Source organism: Echeneis naucrates, chromosome 20 (assembly GCF_900963305.1).
Source record: "Echeneis naucrates chromosome 20, fEcheNa1.1, whole genome shotgun sequence".
Taxonomy (NCBI): Eukaryota; Metazoa; Chordata; class Actinopteri; order Carangiformes; family Echeneidae; genus Echeneis; species Echeneis naucrates.
The window spans coordinates 15,315,133-15,336,426 of NC_042530.1; the positions used below are offsets into that span (position 1 = coordinate 15,315,133).

The window sequence follows — 21,294 nt, forward strand, 5'->3', positions numbered from 1 at the left end:
GAGCATCTGTTGACATTACCATCATGGATTTAATTGTGGGTATGCAGTACAGGCCAAAGGTTTGGACACACCTTCTCATTCTAATGAATAGGAAAGTGTGCCCAAACTTTTGGCCTGTACTGTATATTATTTAACTGTGTCCAGGCTTATACTCTAATAGTGGCAAAGAATGATCAGAAAAAGACAAAAGACACGGCAATTAATCGGCAACTAAAATGTAATGATTGTGACAGCCTTAACAATGGTTTTTGATAATGGAGGGTCCTGAAGTGGCTCTAGATAATAACTTTTTGTAGTACCTAAGGAACTACAAGATGTAAATATCTTTTTTCCCTTGCATCTGCATTGCATCAGTTTTTTTAAGGTGCAGCAGGTTGCTTATAGAACCGCAATTTATTGGCACCCATTAAAATACGTCCAATGCGTGAAGTGTTAGGATTTTCCAAAAATTGCTATTGAATGTCATATTTTAGATTTTTCGGGGAGGTTATGTCCTCACCTGTATCTTATTTTTTATTTATTTATCTATTAGGAGTATAACACAAAAGTACTGAACTGATTTGTACCAAACACGGTAGGGAGAGGAGCCCCTCTGGTATCACTACTGGCACACAAGTTGCATCAGCTGTAGTTTTGAAATGAAAATGCTATCCAGACCTCACAAAGTGTGACTCAGAAAACAGATCCATGTCGGCAAAAGCAGTCCGACACTGGTCAATAAAACCTGATCTCCCTTATTTTCCGACAGACTAAGATAACAGCAGAACTGAAGCTTCACGCTGTTGCATCAGACAGGACAGAATTGGTAACATGAGTAGGTGTCTCACATGCTGATGAAGTGATCTATCATCTGACTAAAGACCAGTGTAGATAAACTCATCAGATTGGAGCGAATCAGCAGACACTAAAGCTGGTGGATAGTTTTGGAGCAAGCTGGTCCTTTGAGCTGTAACCAGAGCAGGTGTGACAAAGATGGCTTTGGATGGGGCGTCTGTCATGCGATGAAGAGGATCTGTCTCATTTATGGTGGCCCAGTGAGAGCTGTAGCCAGTAGCTGACCTTCCTGTCACTCCTTGTGGGACAATGAAGAACAGAAAAACCCAATGGCACTCCAGGGGAGTTTTAGTACAGCAGAGTAGCAGACTGACCTCTGCTGTGCCTTCGGTTTTGCTTCCTGTCCAGGTCCGGATGGAAGCAGCATGAATGCAGAACCATTCCACCCAGTAAAACCCTGTGAACACATTGGAGCATGACACGTTTTTCTCCTTGTTTCTTCTCCTGATGAGGATCTTGTTGTTTTCTGGCAAATGACTTAATAGTGAAAGCAATATAAAGTTCTCAACTTAAAGCAGACCTTCAGATTGTTGGTAGAGCCTTAGAAGTGACAGATCTTGTGAATATTTTCCACTGTCAGTCATTCACCCTCTGACTCTGTTATTTCTCTCACTAACTTCATCAACACCCAGCTGAGAGTCATACGACTCCATCTTTGCTGACACTGGCTGGATGGACAGGCTTGTTTTTAAAAAGAGAACAATAACAGTCTTCCACTCCTCCCTGTTTCCCTCTTTCCTTCCATCCTTCCACCTTTCAATCCATCACCCTGAGCTATTTTCTCTTTAAATACTAATTCGGCCTCAGGTTTCGTTGACTGAACAAGGCTAAGCAGATACACACTGCATCTCCCGACATACATGAATTCAGGAGATTCAGGTTATGTCCCAGCTGGATTTTACAGGTTGATCTCTCCCTGCAGCAGTGAATGTTTCCACTAGATGGCGGCAGAGCTATATGAACAGGTGAAAATGCACAAGGCTAAGACAGAAGAACATCTCTTTGCAATTAAGCGTATCCCATCTCTTGTCCACATGGCAAAATGTCCCTTTACCCCCTCTAGGACCATCTGATATTGTGTGATCCGGACAGACACAGTTAGAGGATTCTGTTATGATCCTTTTGGGCCATGTAAAAAGTCCCAGGTGTTCCCAGCTGTGCTACATGCTTCCTGGCTCTCAGAAAGCTCCCCTTAATGGAAAGATGGATCCTTCCACAGATTGGGAAATATGTGGTCATTCCCCTTTGAAAACAACAAAAGGCAAAGGACTGATATTACAGTGCAGAATACCTTAAGTGTACTTGTGCCCCTCCTTCATTCCTGCTTTCCTTGTCTTTCCTCAAGTCTGTCATTCCAATCACAACGCCTTATGACAAAACCGTGCCATGGACCTCTCTGTGAAACACTGAACTGATTTACCATGGGTCAGCTCTCTTGGCATGAATTCAGTGTCTGTTGCATTCAGTCCCCTGTTCAAACCGGCCTGCTGGAGAGATTTTGTGGTTGTGGCTCGAGGCGCCATTGCCCTTCTCTGTTGGTCCTCTTAACCTATTTTATTGAAGTACACATTATTGCTGAACAGCACTGAACTACGCTTTCACCAGGTTTTTCATTTCTCCTTCATGCTCATGAAAACCTTAGGCAAACATCTGACAAACCTGGCCTACAGATCGGAGCTGGCGTGACAGTAGCGATATTTGGAAGTTGTCTACCAGATCGCTTCTTGGTGGAAAATCAATCCTTGCTTAAGTGCTGTTTGATGAATGCACCATATTTTGTACATCTCAATCCAGAAGAAAAATATTCTTTTTGTGATATGCTTTCAGTGGCTTGCTTACCTGCTCACTAAGGCATCTTCTAGACTGTGTTGTCTAGATATTTTTTCCACACGGCTCCACCTGGGGTCTACTAGGCCCTGAGGTAAGTTCACATCACAGTATGTCAGACAGGCGTAGTAGCATTATGCTACGTGGGCTGCCGTCTTGACTGATTTGTGATTCGATTTGTGTGTGTGTGTGTGTGTCTACAGATGTGGGGCGAAATGCCAGGATATAGTCAGTCGTGCAGCTGTCAATGTGGAGGCTGAGTGAGCAGCTCTTTACTGAAAACACATTTGTAATGAATTTCTGATCACCTATTTCCTCTCTGGAATGGACCTAAAATCTGGATGTGTGTGTGGCTGACACCAACTCACTATTGAAAGGGGGGTCCCAATGAGCTGGAAGAGCACAGGTGGCTTGGCTATTCCTGTCTCCGGCCATATGATCCTGCGTCAGAATAACTGTAATGCGTTGGGACTCACTGTCCACCCTGAGGAAGCTTTTTTTTTTTTTTTTGATGTTTTTTACAAAGCTTATCAACATGGGAGACAGAATGTGTTTTATGTTTCTGTTTTCGTGAACTGCTAATAGGACCCACCAGACCCCATAGTTAAGGTATCTGAGTTTGATTGGGTCACGACCTAAGGGAGTTGGAATATAATGGATCATTAAGCTACATGCTGAAGAGGTCTTAAAGGCTCCTACTTAATTGTTTTCCATTCTCCCCTATTCAGATAAAGTGTTCATTTTTTTGGGTTTTAGCTGGGCCGAGGGACCTGTTGAGGTTTCCCTTTAAAGAGACTGTGGTAAATGTGGCAATTACTGTGAAAAGGTGGGGTTGTTAAAGTTTCAACCTATCCCATCACAGAATTAAATAAAGAAATCGGAACATTCTTCAGCAATTATACCAACACATTACAATGTCCAATTCTGAGGTTGTTCTGAACCTGTGTAAGGCTTGGGCCTTGACTTCCAGTTTACTTTCTAAGATTTGCTCAGCATTTTGTTTTTATAGCTGCTCAAATAGATGCTGTTGTTGTTGTTGTATAGGTATAATAAAGTACTTTAAATGAGTTAAACCTGATTATGTCTTGCTTAAGGTTTTACTTTTTTCATAGATGGTCATGTCTACAGTTAAACATGACTAAACTTGATTATGACTGAACAAAGTGATGGTCTGTCACACCTTGATAGTTTAGGCCCTGAAGGACCCACCTGATGGAGTATGTGTTACCTGGAAAAAGATATCGATCTTATTTGAAGAAACTCTTGAAGTGAGACAGTCTAGTCAATTTGCTGTGACTCAGGTCTTCAAATGCAGCCTCTGAATTGGCACACACCTCTTCTCTGGTTGTTGTGCAAACAATGCATTGCAGTAGTTTTTTCCTTACTATGTGTCTCCACATGTTCATCTAATGCAGAGGGAGATTTCAATGAGCCACAGAGTTTTTATTTGTGTTGTACGTTCCCTTCTTCCTGTTGCTACCCCATCTTTCCAGTCCAGCTCTATTATTTACGAAGTAATGCTTTTACATGCCTGTTTGATTTTTCACAGGTCTGTTGCATTCAGTTGCTTACTTTGCCCTAACTGGATAAAGTTTCCCTTGTTTCCACCAGATGCTGAAGTGTGTGTGTGTGTGTGTGTGTGTGTGTGTGTGTGTGTGTGTGTGTGTGTGTGTGTGTGCGCGCCACACGTGTGTCTGAGCATATATGTATTTTGGCTCATGCACAAAGCAGGATGTTCAGCAGCTTAGGAAAAAAGTGTTGGGTTGTAAACACCCAGAATCAACTGTGAATGTACTGTCAAAGTACACAAAATGACTCAGTCATTCTCTCACTCATTCGCTGTCAGTTGTTGGCTCACCTACACACAATTGCATATATTTGTCAGTGTGGTAGATATGCATATCCATGGCTACGGGTAGCTACAATATTCCACATATACTCAAATATAGACACACTCAACACAGTAGCTGACTGACATGCACGTGCATTTGGCTCTTCTGCCATTTGACAAGTAGGTTCTAAAATCTTGTTCTCCTGCAGGGCTCAATGGAATAAAGCTCGTGAACAGATTCATCTCGTCCCTGGGGAGAGCACCAGAGAAGTCCATTGCTCTGACGTCCTGCTGTCATTTTCCACAGCCTGAGGGGTATCAGGAAACAGGCTGCAGGAGCCATGCCTGCCCTGGCCACTGGAGCCGGCCACGAGCCAGGTACGTAACCATCAGCCAGGAACACACACTGTAATTCAAGCCTTTCTGCACATCGCACAAAATGCAATCCCAGCGATGTATTTTTCTAATGTGATCCACATTTTCATGTCAGTTATTGGTGCATTAATGAACAAAAATTAATGTAAGCACCAGCTTAATCCCAGTCTGAATATAAACATATCTTCAGTTAGATGTCACTGCAACCTGCTGGTGTGCCCACAACTTTAAGTGGTGCCTAAATTTAATATAAAAATTCGAAATGGATTACTTTTAACTCTCCTTTGGCTCTTTTTGTTTGACTGCTTATTTTGTCATCTAAACTGTGGTGGGAAAATAAAAGGAAAGAAAATTTTCATTTTTTGCCCAGCCAAATTAAAAATACACTGTTGCAAATTTACAACACAGAGAGAAAAGTAATGTCAAGTTATGCATACTGTAGTCAATCTCTGCATCCTTACTTCTATTCTGTCAAGAGGAGAGTGTGTGAATGAGAACGTGATGTCAGACTGAGGAACACATCAAGCTTGTCAACGCCAAGACAGCTGCCAGAAATCACCACCTCTCCCCTCAGGAACGCTATCCTCCTCTCACTCTGGCTTAATGACCGTCTACATCATCATCACTTGCACACAGACGCGCACACACACACACACGCAAAGGACTCAACCCAGCAAGCACAAAAGGACAAAAGGCGGACAAAACTTTAAACCCTGCCCTGATGGATAAAGAGTGTGTGCGTTACTGCATCCAGACTTTTAACAGAGTTACTTTAGCCCCCGTTGTCCTGGAAATTTGCACAGGCAAAGTAGAAAGCCAGACCGTCAATTACGATTAGAGTCATTTTGGGCAATTACCGGTAAGGGCTCAGGTTTCCAAATAAAACACGTCAAGACTCTGGCCCATCTCCGCTGCTGAGCCCTTGATGGTCCTCTGAAGTTGTGTGCGCAGGTGAAACATGATGAACATTATGGATGAACATTAGGTCACTGATCACCAGGCCTGGTGAACTCACAAATGCCTGTGGTTGGCTTGGCATCGAGACTGCTCGGCACTGTACCAACATTTACACAGGATACTGGTAGTGTTACAATAATGCTGTTGATTTAAGAGATAAACTTCTGTCAGGACGATGGAAACTCTGTTGCATTTGTCCTATAAAATACTACCCATTTTCTGTCAGATCAGTGACATTTAACATCATAATTATCCAACTATGCATATGAAGATAATGATAATGATATAATTGTTATTATCATAAGTATTATTATAATTAATAATAATTATTATAAAGGAGTCAGGTTCCAAGATCAAAAATTTATGGTTGGGATGAAGGCATCAGAGTGTTGGTCATCACTACATTCTAACCAAATTCGGCAATTTGTTACTCAATGCCATATTGTTCTTTATGTAATATCATATCTGCTATTAATATCAAGTTTCTTTTTTCCCTGTTGAACGACATGTAAACTGGGTGTCCTCCGCTCAAAAAAAAAAAAAAAACTCTCTCAGCACTCGAACAGATGGGCCTTCAAACTCCTTCATGCTTTTTCTGGACAATATTGCTAGAACCCAGTATTCAAGGAGCTGACAACAAACTGAAAGATTTTAATTGATAATAATTTGATTTTAAGTTACATGCTTCTGCCCTGAAGGACTTATAACGCTTTTATGTTTTTGTGGGCAGAGGTTGGTGATATTGCAGAACTAACACAACTATCAAAAAATTTTATTATGGCTGAACAAATAATTGAAATATTATTGAAATTGTATTATGGCCAAGTGCACTGTTAAAACATGTCAACAGACCTTAAATAAAGTAGGGCTGCAGAGACACAATTAAAAATCAAACTCTCTTAAAAAAATAAATAAATAAAGGAACATGATTGTTTTGTGCGAGGCCAAACATAAAATAAACTGCCTTTCTGTCAGTGAAAGGCAAAAATGACCATTCGCACTGAAACACACACACAACACTCGCAATATTGCAATATCTGCCAAAGTAATCTAATGAAGATTTCATTTGCACAACTATAGTTTTAAAAGCAAAAAACTTTAGTTTATATTCCCATATCAACTTGTTTTACTTGTATCGTATAGGATTAGGTATCTGGCACAGTTAGCTATATGAATGAGGTAGATTTAGAGAAATATTTGCAAAAGATTAATAAACTTGGACTTATTGAAGTGATGTCATTTGTGCAACTTTTGATTCATGGAAGTGTCATAATATAAAATAACTAGAAGTTGTCATTTTTACACTTTTATTTTCAGCAGCGGATTCAACCTTAAACCAACAGACACTTACTTCAACATTTCAAAGGAGTTGCCCATCTGCTCCAACAGGACCCTCTCTGGGTCGTAGGCAGCAACACCTCAACAGACAAGAAGCAGAAACCCACGCACACACAAACACACCAACAATATCTCATCCACATGCGGAAGCTGTGAATAATTACAGTGGCATTACAGGATTGTGCCTTCTGCTTCTTTTCCACAGTTTTGCAATCTGCAGACTCCTCAACACCAGCCTACACAGGAAAGATAAAGTACTGTGCTGAAGCTTTTAACATAATGGAAGAAATATTATCATTAACATAACTATTCTTTAGTAGCAGAGCTCCTATTTCATCACCAGATTTGGGCTGGAGAATGTATAAATGTGTGTGCAGATCTTATTAAAATGTTCATTATTGGATTGTTTGGAGAGCAAACATATGGGCAGACAAATGGAAGGCATATGTAAGCTCATACTACCTCTGTGTGTGTGTGTGTGTGTGTGTGTGTGTGTGTGTGTGTGTGTGTCTCTTTCTCTGTCTACCTCTTCTGTCTTTCTTTCTCTCTCTCTCAGCCCAAATAAGCAACAGCCCTCTATATGAAGTAGACTCTAATAAATGAAACCAAATAGTGAGAAAATAAACATTAAAAACAATAAAATGTTGGAAAACTGGCCTTAAAATTTGACCGTTGGGATTTCTGGAGGGGCTGTCGTGGTGATTGGGTTACTGTGGACTCATTTCCCCGTGTGACATTTAGGATTTTTATAAATGCTTTGGAAGCAGATTAATAACAGGGTTTTTGTCGATGATGCTGGCCCTGCACTTGGTGTTTGAAACATTTTGTCTAAGTGTATCCAACCTCCACTCCTCATCCTTCAGCATCTATAAAACCCTAACTTGTGCTTTTAAGATGCTGTGATGTGACAGTTTGTTGGCTGCAGCTGTTGGGATCCAACACACAAACACATTCTAAGATGGTGGCCAAGAGGAGGCAGAAAATTAGCCTTTAATTGTGCAAATGCGGGACAGGGATGATGACGTTCAGACGATAATTCAAACTTCTCCTAGAATTCTGCAGCTGGTCTCCAAGTCTGGTCTCTCCTTCAGACAGCTGCTGTTTAGTCATTTCTCCTCCTGTTCAACCCTGATGGAGTATTTGTTGTGAGCTCAGTTGGGGACAGATAACTGTTACGCCTCCGCTCAGTTTGGCTCAGCTCAAATCAATTTCAGCTCTCGCTCAGGGATCCTCATATGGACTGACCCAGCCCACTCCTCTGTCTGCTACACATCCATCCATCTCCTGTCTGAACTCCAATAGCTCCAAGGCTAAGTTTTAATACTAATACCATTTATACTGTGGGTTATAAATTTCTACCAACCAGCAGGATCCCAGCATGTCCACTCAACTTCAATGACAAAACCACCTACCGCATACACAACAAATATATTTCATAACATTTCTCTGTATGCAGCGTTGCGTGGGGACCTGGCGATGATAACAGTAGTACGTTGGATCCTTTAATAAGAGTTGTACAATAATGGCAGTTCACTATCTGCAGATGCTGAACTTACTCATTTGCTGTCATTGGGGACCCTCAGCCTCACAGCATCTGGTTTATGCCATTGAGAGGTCAGTAAGCCTCCTGGAGTCAGAGTGGGTGTTTTTGCTCCTTGTAGCCCCATTTTCTCCCTGCTCCTGGAGTTATGTGATTGCATTCTCTTGGTGGAGTGGTTCCGTTGTGGGGGAAAGGTTAAATGGGGTGAACTGTAAGGATGCATGTGAACTTAAATCTTTCTCAGCGAGCAGAGGACAATAGTTTTAGACCAAATTTTATGTGTTTGAGGTGAGACCAATGCAATATTTGTGTATGTTGCTCCTGCCTGCCAGCAAGCATAATAATATTTCCACTATAGTTTATCAGAAAGATCAAGACGTTTATATAAACCAGTTTGTGACTAGAATTCAAATATGTTTGATAAATATATTTTTTTTTCTGAATCAGAAATGCCCACACACAATGCAATATGAGATATCAGAGGAGGCATGCATGTACAATATATATCAGGGAAAAACATATTTGCACAAAAAAAAACCCAAAAAACTAACAAACACTGCCCAATCATGCTTGTTCAGCACATCACTAAGACCATTGTTAAAGTCATTTTATATTGTTTCCTGCAACTGAGATCTTATTTCATGGAACCTTAAAAAAAAGTGGACAACATCAAGGCCTTTAAACATTGCTCTATCACAAATATATGTTTTATACATATCTTAGAAATGGAAGTATTCCATTCAACAAACACAGTTAAAATAAAAACCAACAATGGCGAAACATGAAGTTTAAAAAAGTGCCAAATGCCACATTTTAATATCACCCATTCCATCCATGCATAAGGTATGCACACAGAGTAATGAGGGTGGTTGAGTAGGAGCTGGAGCCTTTGTCACTCATCTAAAGTGACTACATTTTGAGGCAGCAATGATACTGTGCATTTGATGAAACTATATGTTGCTATAAAATTCTCTAAAGATGTATTTTAAAATAAGTTAAAAAAATCCAGATTTGGTTTATTTATAGCTTCCAGTTATGAGCAGTAAATAAAAGTCAATATATGTATAGACTCTATCAAATAGGAAGTTGGGTAATCAAAAGGACCGGGGTATATGAAAATTGATTCCTTTTAATTAGAAGTTATTCATGGTCATGTTCGATAAGGTTAATTGAATGAAAGACATTCTTTCTAGTAAGTGGATGCGATGTGCTGCAGAAACCAACTGGTGTTGAATTCACACTAACAATTTGCTGACATGCCATCCCTGATGTGCCATTACTGTTATTACACAGTACCCCTAAAATCATACACCCATGACTGGCTCAAAATCTATTCACACACACTCTCTTTCAACAGGACCCTCTAAAGACCCTGATGCCCTTTTATTAACCTCATTAAAGTTAACTGTGTTATTCCAACCTGTGCCTGCATGTTATATCAAGGTTTAGGGTCCCTGCACAGCATTTAAAGATAAGGGTGGTTCAGACATGCACAGCTGCAGAGGAGGTGGGTGACACTCTCATGAAAGACGACACATGGAAATCTTTCGATGGGACAACTCCTTTACCAGATCTGCTAATAACTTACTGGCTGCATCTGTGCATGTTTGTGCGGGAACAATAGATGAGTGATTCCAGCCAACTTATTCTCTCCAACCCTGATCACCCCCAGTCCGGGAAGGTGATGGCTTTATAATGACATTGGGTAATGAGATGCAGATACAACATCCAGATATTTAATATAAAAAAATATACATATCTTGTGTCATTGCTCCCACACATATATTCCGTTGTGTGGAACAAATGCATAGATAGAAACACATATCTCTAAATAATGTGAGCAATATGAAAATAAGAATATGGCCATATTGTTTTGTTTTGTTTTTCTCCCTCTGTCAAGGTTAACAGTAAATTTTTCCATCCTGATGTCAAGAATCTTGAGCATCTGGCCTTGGCCAGTTTCAGCTTGTGGGAGACATAAGGGAGGGCTGGGGGAGGACTTCTGTCTGTGCCGGGGCTTGGGGGTGGCGGTTCCTCTGGGAGCTTCCAGCCATTTGTCGTGGTCCCTGGCCAGCAGCCGGCTGTGTGCCGCAGTGATACAGTACCAAAACACAAGGATTTGTTGCCACTGGAAGAGCTCCCTGTTTCCAGTTACATCAGAACTAAAATTTCCACATCACCCCCCCCCCCCCAAAAAAAAAAAAAAAAAAACACTGTCAAAGGGAGCAGATGTAAAAGAAAGAAATCGAGAGAGTGTGACTGAGAGAAGAATGATGACTTTTATTTATTTGAATTTGATGAATTCTTTCTCTTTTTGTCGAGGTAGGATGACATCCTCCACCGTTGCCTTCCAAAGCACACAGAGTACTAAATCGGTCATTGGCGGGCAGGACATGCTCACTTGCATTAGAAAGAACCTGAAAACAGCTTTACAGACCATGTGCTCTGTCTGACAAGCAGGCAAAGGGATATTGAGTAATAGTCTGCAACTTTCAGACCGAGACGGAGAAAGATTTAAACTTAAAGCACAAATTTTCATAAGTGCTGCTATTAATATATGATCAAAATGAAGGCTTTTCGGTGGGATTGGCATGTCTGCAGCTGATATCCCTGGAAGGCTTGTGAAAAGTAAGTGGCTGGCCGCAGCTTTGGACAGAACATGCAGGCCCATTCCAAAAAGTGTGCTGCTGTTCCATTGCCACAATAAGCAGAGGTGGCAGGTCATTTGGATCTGGTCGACTTGTTGTGGCTTCTGTTTTTTGTCTGCCATGTTACAGAAAATCTAAGCTTAGCTGACTTTGACTGGGCCTTTCATCTCCATCTGGGAAAGAGACGGACTGGATGACCATTGCCAAACTCAGACTCCCAGCAGATTTCTAAAAACACTAGACTGGCACTCTGCTCTATCCTCCGTCCTCCATTTCTCATATATCTGTCTTTGTCCATAATACTATCCCTGTCATCATCTTTCTCGCCGCCTAAATATTCCCAATCCTTTGTCCTTTCTTTATGTTCTCTCCCTCTTTGTCTTTCCCAACATTATATATCTTGCAAGTTTTTGGGAATTTGGGTAGGACGGCAGTTTAACTACTCAGAGTTGGAGAAGATACCAAGTTCCCTTTAAGTTACTTAAATTAGCCCTGCTGCAGGTGCTTCCACTCAAGCTTGGCTTGTCTTCAGTGTGATTGTGTAAAACTGTTCTAGCTGAAACACTACTGACTCCTCAGGTGGTGGAAGGACCCTGCAGGCTATATGCATTCAATTATGTTGATTAGACTTGTCCTTTTGTCCTGAGATCTGTTTTCAATGTGTTGACAGCCCCTTTGAAGTAGAAAGGTGTGACGAAGCATGGAGCAAAGGACGGGTGAGGCATTTAGTACATGATATTTAATGACATGCTGGAAATGCGATTCATTAATGTAAATCCTTTTTGAAAAGCTTGGCATGTTCTGTCTCTGAAATGCAACTGAGATAAGGTCCTACAACCTGGATTCTTTTTATTCGCCTTAAATGAGAGATGATCTCAGCAAAGGCCAGAGATTCTTTGTAGGTCCTGAAAAGGCATTCATGCAGAGTTCAGCCTGTGGTATGATACAGTCGATATATGATTGGAGTGACGGTTGATTGCACCTGGACGGGCCCACAGTATTTGAAGTCATTTTTCCATGCTGTGGAGCCTTAACTAACATCTTGCAAATCCTACTCACTCATTTTTTTCCCCCCTTTCAACGATGGAGTTAGTCAGAGACCGTGACATTGAAATATCATCAAGGATGATGTTGGAGGGCTCCGTCCCCTGACCTTTTTTAATGTGGAGAAGTGGTTTGGTCCTTGGAGTTGGTAATAGGAGGCTTGTGGGCTTGAATAGAGTGCAGACTCCTGCTGTTGTCTTCCTGCACCAGCTTTATGTATTACCGCTTTCCACGCTCTTCCTCGCTCTCCCACTGTTATATCCCAAGCAGAATGCTGCAGGACTCATTGCAAATTATGTTTAAAGATCACAGCATCTGCTTAGCCAATACATCTTGTAATTCTATTTAGTTTTATGTCTAGTAGTTGATGCCACACCAGTCACATAGTCACTTGATCTGCGCAGCCAATGCTGCCCTTGCTTTTCCATGCTCCTCTGCTTTAGTTGGAAGAAAATGGCCAGGCAAGGGTAGTCCTTAGGACAGACAAAAGCTACATGGGGTCAGCAGACTGATCACAAATTTTGTCCTTTTCGGTGATGGCTGTGAACATGGGGCCCTAAACACTTCTCCTTTTGTTTGGCACCTGACTAATGTTGAATCTGTCCTCCCACCCACAGTCTGTCTAGAGCTTCTCCCTTCAGACGAAAACCTGTTTCCATAAGTGCAGGAATTTTCATCACTGTAATTGTTATTTCTTGCTGATGTAGTGAGCCATAACTTTTCTGGTCTTTTCACAGTCTTACCTCTCATCTTTGTGTTAAGTGTAATAATTCTTCTGTCCGTGCACATGCTTTAATGAGACTTCACATGTGTCGATGTTTATTTTAGAAGATGTGTCACCTTTTCCCTTCCTTCTCTGTCTGGGGTGGCCTTCTTTTGATGCTACCCCTGTCTGTCACTATGTTTTATCCGTAGACGGCCCTCAATCATGTTCACAAGGCAGTGTTTCCATATTGGCCCGAAGGAAGCTCCCACATGTCACAATTCTCTTTCCCTGGTGAGCATCATGAATATTGTACTCTATATGGTTCCAAAAGATACATGAGGAAGGGGGAGGAAGGTCAGTAACTCATCCAACACCTGGGAGAAAGTGCAAGGGGTTTGTGGGGATGGAATCCAAGCATTCATTTCCTGCATTCAAACAAGTTCAGTTTCACCAGATATACACAGTTTTATCTTTCTGCATGTAGTTGGGTTAAATGAGGCCCGCCAGCATCAGCACTGTGCAGTTCCACACATTCTATTTGTCTCCTAGCAGCCTGTGTGCAACTGCTGTGGTGTGTAACCAAACTGAGTTGTAGTGACAATGTCATGGTGAGTGTCATATTTTATAGCTACCCAAACTGTCTGTTAGAACAGTCCCTGTAATTTCTTCATCTTGTCCTCTTGTTGAAAAACTTTTGAGGTCATTGACCTCTGTGGCTTGCAACTTGATCCATATCATCTTTAATGCATTCATTGTATGTGACTTTTTGTGTGTTTTACATAAAAGGGATCTCTGAAAAAATACTGTTATTTTCTTAAACCACACTGGAGGTGTGGGCGTGAGAGTGGAAGTACCGTTTGGCAGTTAAAGTGGTCACTTCCTCTCCGTACGGGAAACTTTGCAGGCCCAGGCCTCTCCAGTTTCTCTGAAGACTCTTTTCGGACATCCTGCACAACATCATGCTGGTCTTTAGGACCTCTGTGTTGGGCTGGACCAGCACTGGCCACAACAGAACGACGGAGCGTAGTAGTCCACGACTAGACATTGCCAGGTCCACTACACACAAGCCGCCACATGAGAGGGTCCGAAATAGTCTGGCCAAAACAAATCAAAAGAATCCAAACCAGATTGCAAGAAACAAGTTGGTCCACCCTTTAGTGGTGAAGAGTTGGCACAATTCTATTTCCTTTCTTCTTCTTCTCCCCCGCTCTCATTTTGTCTCTCACTGTCTTTGTTGACACGGTTTCTGATGTTACAGTACTATATGTGTCCATACATCTGGCCTTAGATTTATTTCTCTCTCCACTTTTATAGTGTCTACACAGTGATTTTACCACTACCGTGGTCTGGATTTGGCTCATTTGTATCCCTTTCTTTTCTCTCTCTTTCTTTCTCTCCGCCTTCATTTCACCGCCTTGCTTGTCCATCCATACAGTATTGTATTTAATTCCAGTTTAGCAGAGACCTTGTTAAGCTCCTGGCTCCTTTACAGCTCTCTCTGTTGTTGTTTGAAACTTAGTTTTCTGTAGGTCACCAGGTTCGGCCTGACACACTGACCTCAGTAGGAGAACATAGTGGTGGCTTGTCTTTTATCATTTTTCCACCATTATGTGATTATTTCTGATCAGATAATGGATTTGATGTGATTCCCATAATCTGCTATTGGCACACCTCACACAGCCTGTTTAGCTCGTCCCAGCATAGACAGGGAGGAATTGTTGTCAGAAAGAATAAAATATTGAATCATTGAGAGCTCAGAGAGGAGGGGAGAGTTTGCACCTGGGGAGAATAATGCTTTGGGACTCACTCTCGTTCCCTTCATCCCCTCCTACCTGCGCCTCAGCACTGCCAATAGTAATGACATTACCATATCTCTCTTCCCCTCCACTCTTGCCGCCCTTCCTACACCCCTCACCTCATCCTCTGTCTTTTTAAATCTTGTTCTTAATGTATTATGTGAGATGTATTCTGCTGGGAGTTCTAAGCTCTAAATTACTAAGGGGGTTAGCTGCCCTCAGACAGACTTATGTTAGCTACAAAGTCACTGTTGATGAGGACCACAGAATCAGGCATCAGATGATTATATACCAGGGACAATATAACGTACTGAACTTGAGTAAAACCATGGGGTTTGCTGTCAGAGGACTGCTGCACATGTGTTGTGTTTAAGCTCTGCCTCGTTCCTCTCCTCTGTTATAGTTCTTCCTTTACCACAGAGCTTCAGTGGGAGTGAGGTGTGGGGCGCTAACGCTACACAGAATCTGCGTTGTGAGCTGAAGAACAGGGCAGGTTATCTTGATATATCCTGTGTCTGGTCAAAAGTCAAATTCCCAAATCACCTGCAAATGTGAAGCAGTGGGTGGAGAGTGGCAGATGACACTCCATCTATCTGACTGCCCAGCAGCAGCAGGAGCAAGAGCCCCACTATAACACATGAGCTAAGTTTTCAGCCATGGCTCCACTGCCAAACATTCTGAGCTGGGAGCACACGCTCACTCTAACCCAGTCAGCCCGTCCGCCACAGTGCAGTCAGTCAATCATTCATTCAGCCAGCAACGTCAACCATTGTTTTCAATCCATCATTCTCAGCTATGAATTACTTCAGTTGCGTCTGTGGTGGGGTTTTTTTTTTTTTTCTCTCTCTCCTCCCTCTCTTGCACTCTGTCCTCTGATGAAAGACGCTCTCAGAGAGGTCGCCAAGCCGCTCCAGTTTGTTTTGACGTTTCGATGGCTCTGCCGTGAATGTGTTTAGAGTTTCTTCACATGATCAGCATTAGTTCAAAGGGTTTGGGGCAGTGCGGTTGTGGATCTCGGGGGCCTTTTCTGGTGCATTAGTGGAGAGGTCTTTGATGGCCATAACACAGCTTCACTGCGCTCTGAATGGGCCCTGACCTTTAACATATCTCCCAGTTTAGTGGCTCAGGGCCACACTGAAGACCAGAACAGAACAGCAAACAAGTATGTGCTACTACTCTCCATCAGTTGTGCTCCAGGACTCTGTTGTGTTTGGAAGGAGCTCCGCTCACTTGCTGGTTTTGTGCTTTTTCCCTCTGAGTGTTTGGACTCCCCTCTACCTAATCTTGAAACCATCAGCTCCCCAGTCTGCTTCTCTTTAAATTGAATTTGAAATATTCTTTCCTCTTATAAGCCGGGTTAGTAAAACCTTGAAAGGCCTTGCAGATTTCAGCATATGCTCTTGTGAGGGGATTCACATTCAGCTATGGGTCCACTGATCCATACACTCTGTTTCACTCACTGTCACTAATAGCCTGTGGTCATGCTATGGTGGTGACCTGTACATAAGCCACACAAGCATGAATAAATGCCGTCCTTGCAATCCCATGACATTAGTTGGTGTACAGCCAAGCCTGCTTACTTCACTTAAACTCAAATTAAATGAAATAATTTTATTTAAGATGAGTTAAATTCCATTTTAGACATATAATAAAAACCGAAAATCCGGACGTACCCAGCGAAAGAGCCCCAATAATTTCTTCTGAAACCGGTTATTTTGCAAGCACATGTGTACTTCACTTCAGAGAACTCATTGTTTACAGGCAGGGAACATGTATGGATGGAAATCCCCCTGAGGCACATGTGTCGTCTGTTTAGTTATAATGATAAAAGAAAGCTTCATATTGAACTTTTCAGCTGATCAAAAGATGGAATTTGTTGTGGTCTGACATGGAGTTGTTGTAGTTGTTTCTGACTGGGACCAGCAGTGTTCCTCAAACAACAGGAAAGGCTGGGACAATAGTGGGAAGGTCAGACTGGAGGAAATACTTTATTGCCCCTCTGTTTCCTTTTTACTTCCAATGACAAGCAAAATAAGTGTGTGTTTTTTTTTGTTGTTGTTTTTTTTCCTCTGAGAGTTGCTTGTAGCACTTTCAGTTGTGTTAACTTTGCTTGAAAGAGTACATCTGAGGAAGAGATGAATAAACAGAGAGGATCCAGATAGATAGCTGTGTGTGTGATTAAAAGCTATAGGCTATATGTATTGTATTGTATGTTTACATATTGCCCTGCGTGTTATTTGTGTGTTTGACGCTACACATTATATATTCTTGCCCACACACAGCCCTGCTGTTCTTTTATATATCAAAATGCACATCTGTTTCTGTGCATGTGTGGGCTTTGCATGCATGCATTTATACCTCCCACTGTGATGCCAACCCTCTGCTTCCTCTTCCCCATCTTCCAGGTCTGTATGAGCTGCTGGCTGCTTTGCCCTCACAGCTGCAGCCCCATGTCTGCCATCCAGAGGACAACACTTTCCTCCAGGAGATGTTTGGGGAGAGGAGCCTCCACTCGCTGGTCAAGGTAAAACAAAAATAAACAAAAGAAGAAACACACAAACACACAAAACGTAGGTGTTTTTTACCCTACGTTTGCTACGTTGCTAAGAGAACAAGCAAGTTTCGTGTAGTACTTTGTTTAGTATTTATTTATTTATTATTATTGTTTTTTTTTTTTTTTATTATTTCTTTTTTATTGTGCTGTCTACTGTGATATGGATCCATCTGGGTCTGAAAAGGATGAATACAGAATACATACAATGAAATAAGGTAATTTTTATTGCTAAGGCAGGAATGTGCATTTATTTTTAAAATGAACTTATTTTTAGCAAATCGTGTGCTTTTTAACTGTCATGTAGCTATAGTTATGCAATGTAATTGAAGGAATGTACAGAATGCGTTGCTCTCTTTGAATCTGGAATGGGTTGACTGCTGTTTCCCTGAACCTCTTTCACACTCGTGTTCTACCTCTCATGGGACAGGACCGAATCTGAACCTTCTCTCCCCTGACCCCCACCTCTGAGCCGACCTCGGCAGTTCCAATAAACACACACTTGCACCTTTGTTGAACGCTGCTTTATTCAAACTCCCTCCAGTCTCATTCATACAATACCAAGTTTATTGTCATTCCACCAGCCTACCCACCCAGATCTTCTAACACCTCCTCTGCCAGTGTGAATGAGCCTGTGGTCCTGTTAAACTAGATAGCTGCAGAATTTGGGGAGAAGAAAAGTGCATTTGATATCTTTATATGCTAGCAGGCAGACAGGAGTAATGAATGTAGCACATTATGTCTGTCTGCCCTAACCCCATCTTCAGTTGGGATTCTCTGCAAACCTGCATCCAATCTCTGTCTCAATCCCCTGCTGTTGGAACGTGAACAGGAGGATTTTTGCTCTAAATTAACATGTTTTTCAGTCGCTATTCAACTAGTTAAGATATGAAACAACTCCTTAAAGCCATTCTGATTGGTGGCTGTATTTTACTTTGTCGTATGCAAAATGGCCTCTATTATTATCTATCTATTACAAAAAATGCCTGACACAGTTTTCTTGTGCTGGCATGATATATTTCGTCCTTTGGTGGTCTCTGTTTCTCTCTGGCCAAAGAATAATTATGTCACAGAGACCACTGTGAGAGAAAAATTGACACAATTTTCACCTCCTCCCTTTTAACAAAACCTTGTCTTTGTGTTTGTTCAGGATCCAAGGTTGTAACATACTAATGTGAGCATGTAAAAGGGCCTAAATTATGGCACAACTCAGACGCTCTAGTAAAATTCTGATGTCGGGACTTGAGGAAACCAGAAGGGTTTCATTTGATGCCTGGATTGTTATGGATGGCCAAAGAATAAGGCATCATGAACATGGATAATGATGGGCAGGGCTCGAGCAGGTTCAGACTCTCATTCTTGTTGGCCCCAAAGAAAACACTGCATAGTGTGGGGCAGATTGAATGATGCTAATGAAGGTGGCATTATATTTCTCTGATAGTTAGCCAGGCACAAGGGTGGGGCTCACTGACCTCACCTAGCACTCTAACAACTCCTGATTATCCTTTGATAATTGTTCAGAAGGAGCCTGAAGGGGAGAGAGTTTAAGTGCCATTCAGGCAGGATAGCCACAACCTGGTAAACCTGTTTACCTGGAGCTGTGAGTAATTGGTAAAAGAATCTCCCCTTGAACTGTCTGCCCAGTAGATGATTTGCCTCCACTATGTTCTACAACAGATGGATCACAGAGGAAACTAATCATGATGGGGAAGCTCTGTATTTTTATCTATCAATTTTAGAGCTTTGTGTAGTAGCCTAGTAGAGGGCTGTGCGATGGTGTGGAGGTAGAACTGACCTCTGGATGTGAGTGTGTTTTAGGTGTTGAATACCACTTTGTTTATGTGCCAGTTGACACTAAGTGGCTATCGCCAGTAAGTCAGTAAGTGCAGTATCAGTCCAGATCTAAACTGTGACCCAGCTCACTGCAGGTCCTAAGTAAATACACGTAATACAACACAGTTTGCACAGCCATGAAATGATCAAGTACGCCAGCAGAACATCAAAGACCCAAATTGTTTCTTTGCCAGAGTGAGCCCATTCACCCTATTTTTGTTTTTCCTCCATTTTCAGGGAGGTGAACCTGAGCTGCTTTTAGCGTCTCTTACTGTTAAGGTGGAGGCATAAGTGGAAACTGCCCCTGCTCCAGACAAGTAGAACTATATGCTTCCTCTGCTCTCTATTTGGTGCTGAGATGAGAGCCAGCCTGTCATCCGGTGAGCCAAATTGACCGACATGCAGACTTTGAATTGCACAAAAGTACAGAACAACCGTCTCACCTTACAGCAAAGGCCTGCGCTCAGGACGCAACATTCAGGTAACATGGCTAACGTCAGTGGCACACCATTAATAAAAGTGTAATTTTCCCTTTCCTACAAAACCCTACCAACAAATCTCCAAGGAGTCGACCTTTTACTGTGAATGGGATACTTTGGGAAAAGCTATAGAGCAGAGAGAAAACATACATATCATGTTAATCTGACAGGTCCCGCAGCTCAGGTCCTTCATATGGAAACAATCAGGCCTCACCTGGGTAATTATGGCGCATCAGTTACTGGTCAGTCTGTCTAGAGAGAGAAGGAAGAGGGCAAGTTAGAGAGACCAAGACTTAAAACCAGTCTAAGGTCCTTTCTGTCCCTCATCACGGCCTCTCACATCCCTTACATAAAACGATTATGTCAAAGATGAGACAAATACTTTCTAATATTATCTTTCAGCAAGGCTTGCAGATCCACCTTATTTTGCAGACTTTTCATCATTCCAGTAAGGGCGTTGACATAAAACGTGAGAGCTGGTGCATTGAGCTAGCATAGCGAAAACGACACAGACGGTTCGGCTTCAATTAAAGAGACTTACGCAAGTATGCTTGCTATAAATTCTACCACACTCCCTGTTCCACTGCCAAGTTCCCACTCCACAAAAAGCCACAGGAAATATAATACAATGTTCAATTTCCACCTGCCTCAGGTGGGGCACTCCATTGGGACCAAGTTTCTGTCAGCAGGCCTTTAGCCAGGCCCTGAGATCCCTCATTTTGTGGTCCGTCCGTTTTCCCTTAAATCTGTTCCTGTTATTTGCTAATAGGCTTGGCACTTGCGCTGTTGTTACACAGCGATATTGATGTGGGTTTGCCAGTTTGTCTTTCTGTGCTACAGGCCTTTTAATGGTATGTAAAGGTGCTGCAGCTGACATTTGTACCCACATGGAAATTTTCAGCAATTTTAGATGAACAAGCTCATTTTCAGACTACCTGGACTGTATTTCTTTAGCACCAGACTTAGTATCCCATGAATAACTGGACTTGAGCTCTAGGTAGCCCTCCAAGTCTTATGACTTACCCTTTTATGTCCAATAACCCTAACACTATGACAGCAATTCTAGACATGCCCTTTGGGCACTCCTTTCCACACCTTAAAACATATCTTGCTCCTGGTCCCCATTACTAAGGAAGATCACAAAAAAGAAATCGCTCTAAACCTCTCTTCTGCTGCAATAGCTCTCTGTGAGTCACTGAAGCCCCATACTCAATGTACAAAGAAAACCTAATCACCTCTGGATCAGGACCCTGTAAATGTATACCACCTTAGAGATCCACTCATACTGTCTGTGGTTACCTGAGGGCTCTGTGTTTATTATCTCAGGGGTACGTCATTCGTCTTCAACCGCTTATCTGTTTATGGGTCACAGGGGTGTTGGGGCTAATCCCAGGTCACATTGGGTGAGGTCGAAGTACACCCTGGACAGGTTGCCAGTCCATCACAGGGCCAACACACAGAGACAGACAGAGACCAACAACCACTCACACTCGCACTCAGACCTGCGGATATTTTACAGTCACTAATTAACCCAA

At 42.1% G+C, this 21,294-nt stretch overlaps 1 protein-coding gene across 1 annotated transcript in view; it reads left to right on the plus strand.

Moving 5' to 3' along the window:
* The window catches only part of mpp7a (MAGUK p55 scaffold protein 7a), a 123,794-nt gene that overhangs the window by 26,666 nt on the left and 75,834 nt on the right, over positions 1 to 21,294 (plus strand). Inside the window, exons 2-3 of the mRNA XM_029529597.1 lie at positions 4,702 to 4,870; positions 17,302 to 17,420. Coding sequence (XP_029385457.1) covers positions 4,834 to 4,870; positions 17,302 to 17,420 — 156 coding nt within the window. The 5' untranslated portion in view covers positions 4,702 to 4,833. The remainder of the gene's footprint in view (positions 1 to 4,701; positions 4,871 to 17,301; positions 17,421 to 21,294) is intronic.